Source organism: Rutidosis leptorrhynchoides, chromosome 6 (genome assembly GCF_046630445.1).
Source record: "Rutidosis leptorrhynchoides isolate AG116_Rl617_1_P2 chromosome 6, CSIRO_AGI_Rlap_v1, whole genome shotgun sequence".
NCBI lineage: Eukaryota > Viridiplantae > Streptophyta > Magnoliopsida > Asterales > Asteraceae > Rutidosis > Rutidosis leptorrhynchoides.
This window is the reverse complement of record NC_092338.1, coordinates 168,901,672-168,913,956: the sequence shown is the minus strand read 5'-3', so window position 1 is coordinate 168,913,956 and position 12,285 is coordinate 168,901,672. Positions and strand designations below refer to the sequence as shown.

At 32.4% G+C, this 12,285-nt stretch overlaps 1 protein-coding gene across 1 annotated transcript; it reads left to right on the top strand.

The window, feature by feature from the left end:
- The first annotated feature begins 4,132 nt into the window (after positions 1-4,132).
- LOC139854240 (uncharacterized mitochondrial protein AtMg00820-like) lies at positions 4,133-4,465 on the top strand. Its single transcript, XM_071843557.1, has one exon. It carries the CDS (start codon positions 4,133-4,135, stop codon positions 4,463-4,465), a length of 333 nt encoding a protein of 110 aa, XP_071699658.1.
- Positions 4,466-12,285: the final 7,820 nt, after the last annotated feature.

The window sequence follows — 12,285 nt, the reverse complement described above, 5'->3', positions numbered from 1 at the left end:
ATTGTGGACCAATAACTGGTATCATGGCGGTTAAAATATAAACTCTTAATAGATATTCTCTAAACGAACAAGAAGAAACCTAGAACAAGAAAACACACCTATCATCATGTCCAGTTCAATTACTGTTCCTGTTATGGCTGGAAAATGTGTACCTATCTTTGATGGTACTAATTTTACAACCTGGAAACTAAAATTACTTTGGTATCTAGGTTCCATTCATGATGAAATGGAAAGAGTTCTAACTGATAGAACCATTATTCTTGGGAAGTGGACGGAAGAAGTTAGTAATGCTGATGGACTGTAGTTAAAGCTGCTGAGTTTACTCAAACTCCATGAACACAGTGGACAGAACAAGATGTTATTCTATAAATTTTAGATAGAAAAATCATAAACATTATTGGCAATGCTATTTGTGTTCCTATCTTAAGGAAGTTAGGACATGCTAAAATAACAAAGGTTATGTGGGACATTTTGTTGAATGATTTTGAAGGTATTAATGTTGTTAAAAGTCAAAAGAAAAAGAATTTTGTAAGGTTGTATGAAAACTTTGTTGTTAAACCAAAGGAATCATGAATTGATCTTCATTCAAGATTCCAAGTCTTGATTAATGATATAGAAGGTGCTGGAGTGGTGAAGACTCAGGCTGAACTGTGTCAAAAGTTTGTTGATGCACTTTCAGAAACATTTGAATCTATCATTACATCAGTGGTAGTGAGTGAAAAGCTAGATAATTATGATCTAAGTGGTTTGTTTGGAATCCTCACTAACTTTGAGGAAACTAAGTTGAAAAATAAGTTAATGCTAAGAATATAGCAAAGGATCCAGATGCTGCACTAGTTGTAACAACTAAAAGAAATAACGAGCTATACTCTAGTTATTCCACTAACGTTGAGTCTGAAGAGGAGAGTGATGAAACTTCAGAAGATGAAGATGTTCAAATGATAGAAGAAAAAATGTCTCTTCTTACTTAAATAATTGAAAGGAAAAGGTTTGTACGTAGAAAAGGAAAAAGTACTTTTGATCCCAAAAAAGGCTACTTGTTTCAAGTGTGGGAAGGTTGGTCATATTTCTGCTGAGTGTATGTCAAAGGTTAAGACTAGTCCAGACTCTGGTAAGTATTTGGAGAAAGCAAAGAAGTACAAGCAGAAGTACAAGAACTTGAAGAAAGAAGGTGACAAGCTAGTGTTCAAAAAGGCTGAAAAGGCTCTTTACACAAAGACTTGGGATGATGAAGATTCATCATCTGATGAGGAGGAGGATAAGTGTTTGATGGTAGTTGAAGAACATGAGAAGACTTCTAGTCAATTTGAGGCTGACTTTAAATTTGCTGAAAAACTTAATAATTAGTTAAATAGTGATAAATCAACTTCTTTTAAGCCACCAAATTTTGTTCACTGTGTTGATAATGAAAAAATAAGCATGTTTCAGTATTTGTTGATTGATTTTAAGTCAAGTCCAGAGAAAAACAAGAGATTAAAATCATAACTTAATAATCTTAAAGCTTTAGTTAGAGAAAAGGAATTACACATAAATGAAATAGATTAGTGTAGAATTGAACTAGCATCCTAAAAAACCAGTTTCAACAAAGAGGTTATAAGTCTTGATAATGAAAAGAGGAAAATTAGAGAAAGAGCAGACAAATATGAGAAGATTAGTAAATCTTGGTGTGTTTCATCTAAAAAGAATTCAGATGTTATTGCTAGGTAAATACCTGCAGATATTAGGGATGTACTAGGTGTAGGTTTTGATCTTAAAAATGACACTGTTATTGAAAAAGAAAAATATCCTAACATATTTAAACCTGTAATTATTCCTAACACTTTCCTTTTAATTGATGGTGATAAACAATTTTTAACCAATGCTTTTGTTAAAACAGTGTCTGAATCTATTTATGCCATAGAGCCTGTATCAAACTCTGAGTATACAGATCTTACATCAGAGTTTGGATCATCAGACTCAGATACAGCTCAATTGAACAAAGTGACATAAAAAATTCACAACAATCCAATAGTGATATTGAACCTAAAATTGATAATTAGAAAAGTATGCTGGATAAAAGCCTCAAAAGTAAAAGAAAGGATTGTATCAAAATGGAACCTATTTTAGACCTTAAAATGTTGAGACCAAGGTTATTACTAAACTGGAAAGGAGGATATCAAAGCTATGTAAGAAGTTGAAAGATAAACCTGAGGTCAAAACTAAGTCAAACAGATCCAAGTGCTTTGAAAAAGTCAACAAATGGGTTAAACCAGATAAACCATGGTCCAATATTCAAAATCGTATTAAAGAAAAAATTGTCTGGATAGGAGAAAAGTCATTTATATGGAGAGTAAAAAACTCTTCATGCGAACCCTCTGTAAAGTGGGTTCCCAAGGTAACTAATCTTTGTTTCCTCTTGTGTCTTGTGCAAAATGGTAAGAAATGGTTTTTGAATAGTGGCTGCTCAAGACATATGACAGGATGAAAAGAGCATCTTGATGGGTTTGTAGAAGAAAAAGGTCATTATGTTAGATATGAGGATAGTTCTGTTGGTAAAACGATTGGTTATGGGTCTGTGAAAGCTGTAAGTGTTACTTTGAAAAGGGTTGCTGTTGTAGAAGGGTTAATGCATAATCTGTTGAGTGTGAGTCAAGTTGCTGATGAAGATCATGAGATAAGGATTCGTAAGACAGCTGGTATAATCTATGATCTAAAATAAAAACCTATCATTGCAGCCAGAGACAACAGAATGTGTATGTTGTGGATCTGGATTCCACATATTCAGGCATTGACACATGTCTATATTCTCAAACTGTTCCTGAGCTAAACTGGTTATGGCATAGAAGGCTTCCTTATTTAAATTTCAAGAACATAAATGAATTGTCTAAAAAGAAGTTAGTTAGGGGGCTACCGCAGCTCTCCTACAAAAAGGACAAAGTCTGTTCTGCCTGTGTGAAGGGTAAACAGACCAAGGCTCAATTCCACTCCAAAACGTTAGCTACCATTTTTGAACCTTTTCACATGCTTCACATAGATCTATTTGGACCTATGAGCATTGTAATCTTGAGTGGAAAGAAGTATACTCTTGTTATTGTTGATGAGTTCTCAAGATTTACATGAGTTATTTTCTTGCATGCTAAAAGTGATGCACCAGAAGAAATTATCAATTTAATTAAGAAGGAGCAAGTTCAAAAGGGCAAACTGGTTACACAGTTGAGAAGTGATCATGGTACTGAATTCATAAATGCCACTCTTGTTAAATTTTGTGAAAGTGTGCGCATTGGTCAAAATTTCTCTGTTGTTAGAACACCAGAACAGAATGGTGTTGCTGAAAGAAGGAATTGAACTTTAATTGAGGCTACAAGGACCATGATGTGTCATTCAAATATTGCTATTAGATTTTGGGTAGAAGCAGTTAGCACTGCATGTTATACTCAAAATGGATCTATTATTGTAAAGAGACAAGGAAAAACTCCTTATGAACGATATAACAAGAAGATTCCTACTGGTTCATTATTTTCAAGTGTTTAGTTGCAAATGTTATATTCTCACCCAAAGAGATTTACTAGGAAAAATGGAACCTAAGTCTGATGAAGGTATTTTTATGGGATATTCGTCCGTTTCTAAAGCTTTCAGAGCTTTTAACTCAAAAAGGAAGAAGATTGAGGAATCCATTCATATCACTTTTGATAAGAATTCTATTACATCAGATGACTCTGCTCATACAGACTCAGACATTCTTTTTGAACTCTCTCCCAATAATGTTGAGTCTGAATCACAAACTCACATTCCAAAGTATGACATAGAAGATGATAATCTTACCGTTCAAACTAAAGATACCTTAAACACCACCAATGAAACATCTACAACTATAGAGGACACCACTGATAATTCTACTAAAGAAATCATTGAGGAAGAAAATGGGGATACTGTTGAAACTGGATCTGCACTCAATGAAGATACTAATTCTCATGTTACTAAAAGTTAAGAAGACACACAAGAACTATTAATCCTCCAAAGTATCTTGATGATTATGTTGTCAATCATAAAGGTTTACATAAAGGAGCTTCAACATCAGAAACTACTATTGTACACTAGTTTTCTTTCATAAAGGGTTGATGATGCTTTAAAAGATGATGATTGGGTTAGTGCTATGACAGAAGAGTTATTTAGATTTGAAAGAAATGAGGTTTGGACTTTGGTACCTAAACTTGCTGGAAAAACTGCTATTGGTACAAAATGGGTGTTCAGAAATAAGGGTGACAAAGATGGTATTGTAGTGAGAAATAAAGCTAGGCTTGTTGCTCAGGGTTACAGACAAGAAGAAGGGATTGACTATGATGAGACTTTTGCTCCTATGGCCAGAATAGAAGCAATAAGACTCTTTGTAACCTATGCTGCTCACATGGATTTTGAAGTGTCACATATGGATCTTAAAAGTGCCTTTTTGAATGGGAAACTTCAAGAGGAAGTTTATATCAAATAACCTCCAAGTTTTGTAAGTAAAAAATTGCCAGATTATGTTACAGACTTGATAAGGCATTGTTTTGTTTAAAAAAGCTCAAGGGCATGGTATGATACTCTGACAGCTTTTCTTCTATCAAAGAAATTTGTCAGATGATCAATAAACAAAACCTTATTCATTAAAAAGGATAAAGGTGATGTCTTGCTTGTTCAAATTTATGTGGATGATATCATTTTTGGTTCCACTATTACACATTTTGGCAAATGGTGTTCTGACACAATGTCTAAACAAAACAAAATGAGCAATTTGTGTACTCTAAATCAGTTTTTAGGTCTGCAAGTCAAACAAAGTCCAAAGGGAATTTTTATAAATCAAAGCACCTATGTTTCAAATTTGATTGACAAATATGGGTTTAGAAACAACACCACTTTGAAAACTCCCATGAGTGTCTCTGATAAGCTAAATAAAGATGAATCTGGTAAATATACATTTCAAAAGACTTACAGAGGAATAATTAGCTCATGAATCTACTTAACAGCTAGTAGGCCTGATATAATGTTTGACACATGCTTATGTGCAAGATATCAGGCTTACCCAAAAGATTGTCATTATAAGGCTGTGAAAAGAATTTTCAGGTTCCTAAAATGTACACGTAACTTAGGTCTTTGGTATCCCAAAGGCTCTGGGTTTGATCTTATTGGGTATACAGATGCAGATTATGTGACGACCCGGAAATTTCCGACCAAATGTTGAGTCTAGAAAATTTTGAAACGATGTTCATATATTCGACACGATAAGCAAAGCCTGTAATGTTGAGTCTAGAAAATTTTGAAACGATGTTCATATATTCAATTGACCTTCGACTGCTCTCGACGATTCATGAACAATTAATTGTAAATAGATATGTGTGTATGTATATATAAATAATAATTCGCAATATAATTTGAAGTATTATATGTTGTTGTTATTAAAAATTAATAAAATAAAAATAGGATATTATAATAATTATTATTTAAAATATATCTCTATATATAAATAAAGTATATTAAAAATAAATATTAAATGATTGTAATACTCGTTTGATGTTTCGATTGATATTAAGTAAGTTAAATTCAAACTTATGTAATTTTAAAATAGACAGTGATTCGAAAATGAGTTATATAAATTTTAAGCTTACTAAAAATGTATTTAGGACCTAGTTATTAAATTTTAACACTTTTTATAGTTACCCAGAATTGAGAGGGACAGTTGATGTAATTTTTATTTAATAAATTAATAATTGAATTTTATACCATAATGACCAAAATAAATAATTATATTTAATGTAAAAATCAGGAATTTTTCCGAAGATTTTATCCACCATTGATTGAAAACGGAGTACGATATAATGGATGTAATATAAGTGTCGGCAGAATAATATATCTATAATGAATTGAATTATTAAATTAGAATCACTGTTAAATCATTGAAATCCTTTTCCAATACTGTGCCTGATTGAATTCGATTCTGTTTCATATCACTCTCCAAATTAACACAAGAGTATTATTAAATATGATTATTAATCAATATTTATTAATTATTATATGTGAACTGTAAATGTAATATATATATATATATATATATATATATATATATATATATATATATATATATATATATATATATATATATATATATATATATATATATATATATATCTATATCTATCTATATGTGATATGCATATAGGAAGATAGATTAATCAACCGAACACCCACCCACATCTCATCACCTTTTATGCTTCTTGCTTGGGCCATCATCGAACTATCACCACGATCACCAGTCACCATTTACAACCACTTTATGATATGAATCGAACCATCATCAATTTTTTCTTGATGAACCCGTTACTACCACACACCACTGGTGCTTCTTCTTCTCCATCCTTGAAGACCCACAACTATTACTTATTTCATTTATTTCTTTTCTATTCGATCCCAATTCTGCTCAAAACCACATCAAAAGCTCACACATACATATACTTATACTTGATGAACTAAACTCAAAACCACCAACGATCAATCATCTCTTTCATTGATCAATCAAACCACCCATAGTTCAACCATCCTCTTCTACCTCCGGCCTCTACTACTACACCACCGTGATAATTATCCGCCACCACAACCATAAACAACCATTATCGAACCATAGCTATTGCAGCTAATTTTGTTTCTGTGTTACTGTTTAAAAACCAAAGGAAAACCAAATCAACCATGTTCACCACCATGGAACCACACACCTCTACTTAATGAGTTTCTACTTCTTTTACAACCACACGCACTACCACCTTAAACCCTCTCCACCATCACCCTATGTAACGACCCGGAAATTTCTGACCAAATTTAAACTCTAATCTCTATATGTTTCCGACACGATAAGCAAAATCGGTAATGTTGAGTTTAGAAGGTTGAAATCTATATTCGGATATCAGTTACCCTTTGACCACGCTTGACGATTCACGAACTGTTGTAAATAAGTATGAATATATATAGATATGTATAGGTATATATAATATATTGAATTAATAAATTACATAATAATTCTTTGTATTGAAAATGTAAAGTAAAATAAATTGATTAATCTTTTATTAAAATGAATTTAGATATATACATATATGACGTATTTATAAATTGTTATATTATTAATAATACTAACAAAATTGTTATCATTATCAGTATTATTATTATTATCATTAATAAAAAAGTTAATGATTTTTTTTAAATATCGATAATACTAAAATTATTATTATTAATTTCAATGTTATTTTTTTTATAATTCTATTACTATTATTATTATTATTATTATTATTATTATCATTAACTATTAATATATTTGTATTTATTTATTATTAATACAATTAAATATATAATAAAATATATAAAACATGGGATCCGTTTTTAGTCCCTATCCCGTTTTATTCTTTTTCCATCCATTTGATTTTCACATGTCGGGTAATCTTCATAAAAATACAACTTGTGAATCAAATAATGTGCTTAATTGAATGATTTAATTAGTAACTGTGTTCCTTTTTGACTATTCGATGTATTATGTGTCCTATCTATCTATCACTTAGTATCTATATCATATAATATATATTTATATATAAGAGTGCATGCAAGAGAACTTTCACTTCTACTTCATTCTCAAATACAACGACAACCATCATCTAACTTGCAACCACCCAGCTTCACCCTAATCGCCCCACACCCGTTAACCACACTCGTTTATCTTTTCATGATGTTCGATTAACAAAACCCAAATCACCATCGTGAACACACCACTATAAAATCATCACTAGCCACCATCTCGGTTACATATATCAACCATGAACCACTAAGAAATCACGGCTATCATCACCGGAATCATCATCACCTTAAACCTCCATGAAATTCTTCTCTTTTCATCTCCTACTTATGTCTTATTGAATCCATGAACAATCACCCAACAAACATCGCACACTCACTATTACCATCTTCATTCGAAAACCGCCTATCTCTCTCTTCCTTCTATCTTCATGAAACCTACATCGACACCTTTACAACCATACCCATATCTCAGCCCTCTTATTTCCCTCATGAATCACCTCAACCTTAAATGATCGATATTTTTTTTCTCTTGCTTGTCTTCTTCGTGAACTTAGACAACCACCTAGTAAACCACCACCAAACCGCCACCATGAACAACCCATTACCCAACCCATGTTTGTACCACCTTCATCATCTATCTATCTCTCTACTCCTTACCCGATAGAACCATCATCCAAACGCCACCACCTTGGAACCTCATTTGTTTACTACGATATACTGTTGCTGCGTTGCTTCTGTTTAAACAAAGATGACGAAATGATGAAGATTCATTTTTCTTCTCTTTAAAAAGATAGATGATGATGAAGTTTTATGAATAAAAAAAAATATGACTATGACTTAGTGGGATATAAAGATGTGATGGAGATTAATGTGTGAGCTAGGTGAACTTTTGAATAAATTACAAAAAGCTAAAACCAATCCTAATCAATACGTGACATTATGGGTTAGTTAATGGAAACCGAGACCCTACCGGCTACATTTTCTTTGTCATCTGCTTATTTTTTTTTTAAACAAACCACTTGTCAATTCCTTTTATTTTTGGATCGTGGGCCGAGGTTCCTCAAGATGTTGGGCCGCTACGTTTGTGTGTATCTTTGGGTCGGAACCCAATTGTTCTTTGGGCCATGAAGAGAATAAGTATAATGGTAACCGTGATATATATATCGATGATGATGTAGCCAAAGTGATAAATGTTTGATGATGACGATGGCAATGATTCATGATGGTTTGGAACGATTATGAGAATGATAGCAAGTTGTTGATGATGGTAGATGTTCATAAAAGATAATAATGATAATAAATATGATATGATGATGGAGACAAACAGTTTTGGTCATAATAATTAAATAACCGTAGGGATTAAAACATAAATGAATTGGTGGCTATATGGTTAGGAGTGCTAGGTTGTGAGCAGGAGGTCGTGAGTTCGAGTCCCATCTCGGGCAATTTAATTCTTTTTATGCTACTAAGGTATTAATTGATATTTTAATTGTTATCATTATCATTATTATTAATATTATTATCATCATTATTAGGTATTATCATTGAAATTATTATTTTTATTATCACTATTAATAAGTTTATTTATTTTTATTTAAAAGTATCATTATTTTAATTATTTATAAAAATTATCATTTTATCATTACTATTAAAGATATCAATTAAAATATAAATATATATTTTTATCATATGTAAACCTTAATATACAATTTTGTTATTATTAAAGATGAATAATAGTTATATAAAATTATATAGATAATAATCATTTTCAAATATATATGCAAACAAAATAAATAATATATAAAGTTATAATATATAAAATTGTTCGATCACGAGTATAGATGTTAATAAATATACAAATGATATAGGTTCGTGAATCCAAGGCCAACCCTACACTTGTTCAATGATGTTATATGTATTTTTACTACAAAATACATTAGGTGAGTATATAGTCCCCTTTTAAACTTTAAATATTTTTGGGCTGAGAATACATGCGCTATTTTTATAAATGATTTACGTTATGGACACAAGTGACTAAAATTACGTTCTACATGGGTTTGAATCAAAAGTCCCCTAGCTTGGTAACTTTAACTATTGGTTTATGAACTGGTAGGCGCGAATCCTAAAGATAGATCTATCGGGTTTTACACCCCCACCCAGGTGTTGTTCTAGTAAACTAGAAGAACGGGTGTTTAGTACTTCGAGGTTAACGGAACGCACTTGATTCGGTGCACATATTATTATAACTCAGGGGTACACACTCTTGTTAAGGCTAGTTACCGGGTGCCCACTGATTGGAATGCTTTTCATACACTTGCGAGTGTATTATATTTTAAATATGAAATCTTGTGGTCCATAGTTATAACGCTGCTAGCATCAAACCTATATATCTCACCAACTTTATGTTGACTTTTTAAAGCATGTTATTCTCAGGTACGAATTAAGTCTTCCGCTGTGCATTTGCTCATACTAAAGACATTATTTGGAGTCGATCATCGCAATGGAACCAAATGTTGAAGACTTTGTCCAGGTGGATAAGGACGGGTCTTTACAGGTGGTATCAGAGCGTTGGTCTTAGCGAACCAGGTCTTGCATTAGTGTGTCTAACTGTTAGTTGTTTAGATGCATTAGTGGTCTGGACTTTGACCGTGTCTGCATGTCAAAAGTTTTGCTTATCATTCTAGTCGGAAATCATCTGCTTATCATCTTTAGGAAACTGCCTGCTTATCATTCTTAAGTCTAGACACGTCTTACTGCATTTAGTGCATCGATAGTGTATAGACAAAAAAAAAAAAAAAAAAAAAATTCATACCTTAGCGCATTTGTAGACTTGCTTGTCACATGCCGTAGGTTCCCCTGCCGGTTACAAAATCTTTAGTATAGATATTCTATGAAGTTAGAATATCATCCTATATTCGAAAATCATTTCACATCGAAGATCCTTCTCATTCACCAAATTGCCCTTTTGGCAATGAACCTGAAAGCACTTACCGGCGAACCTGTTCGAGAAACCATTTACCCTCTCATTTCTAGAATATCCCGTCACGATTATATATTATCCTATGTTTCGAATCTTACTCACCCGCTCGTTTCAATCGTCAATCATCCTGTAGTACTAGAAGATGTTAACAAACTACGCGCTAGTGTGACGACTTTGGAGAACCTGGTGCGAAGGATACGAACACCAGCAGTAGCACCAGCAGCATGATCAGTACCACCATCATCGACGTCGACAGTACCCTTATCATCCCTAAACCATAACCGCGCCGTAACTCTCAACATCATAATCTGTACCTCGAATATCAACATCACACGCCTCAATATTACCATCTGTATTTAGAGTATGATCTTCGTTCTACATATCGTTCTACATTGATTAATTTCGTTCTACGTATTGTTCTACCTCATTTACCTTTGTTCGACATGGCAACTATGTAATCTCTAATGTTTTAGAGATCATGTAATCAAGTGCCAACAATAAATCAAATGAGTATAATATTCTATTGACTCATTAAATTCATAATTACATCCGAAGAAAATATATATGCAAGTATATTTTCATAAAGATTGTAATTAAAACTTCTTTCGTACAAACTGTTAATGATGAGAATATTTTAACGGGTGGGTAGTACCCGAGGAATATTTAGAATTCACATTAATAAGTTATACTATACGTTCTTCGAATCTGATTCAACGATCATTTACTATCCTACTTACAATCACCGATAAATGTATCCGTTCACCCCAGATTAATCATTTTCATTTAAATTTCATATTTGGATTTTTACCTATCCGAATCCAACAAGTGGCATAACGAAGAAAACATTGGACAAAATAAAATTTGTTAGAAACAAACGGATTAACTAATTGAAATTTGGTTAGGATTCCACGCTAACTGTTCCGGCTAACTGTTCCCAGCTAACTGATTAACATTTAATTTATCGCAATTTACATTCTCGCAATTTACATTCTCGCAATTTTATTTATCGTCATTTAATTTCTGTTATTTATTTTACGCACTTTATTTATCGTCATTCTGTTATTTACGCATTTTAAATATCGGGACACGTATACAATGTTTTGACATATCATATCGACCCATCTATATATGTATATAGTTTGAGTTGTGATCGAGTCTGAGACATGTACACGGGTCACGATACGTATTAATTAATTCGAATATTATATATTAAATTATATATATGAATTATTGGACTGTTAACTGTGGACTAATGACATTGGACAATTAAAATGAATTAAAATATTGATTATAACATATGAAACTAAACTAATCTTCAAGTTTGCCACTTGATTCTATCTTAAACCTCATTCGTATCTTAACGATTACAATTCGCATTCACAACTTTTCATGATTCTTGAAAACACCTCGATCGGAAAGATGAACCAACCGCACTTCATCTACGGAAGAAAAGATTTATGCACCTGAAAAACTTTCGAATCCAAATTCATAGTTTAACACATATCCTGTTGAATCCTTTGCCATTTATTAGCAAAAAAAAACAACTCTACAATTTCTTTTCAGGAAGCTAATTTTGTCACAGCTCCACTTCGACTTCTCAGTGAGACTACTTCTATTATAACCTCGATATATACGTTGTCCTTTCGCCGTTGTTACCGGAGAACCTTTTATATTTCACGACATCATCAGCGGATGTACCAGCAGATCGTCATCTCTTTGGCGGAACCCGCAATCAG

Coding starts and splice junctions, on each gene's coding strand:
- LOC139854240 (XM_071843557.1), top strand. CDS start 4,133: ATGACAGAAGAGTTATTTAGATTTGAAAGAAATGAGGTTTGGACTTTG.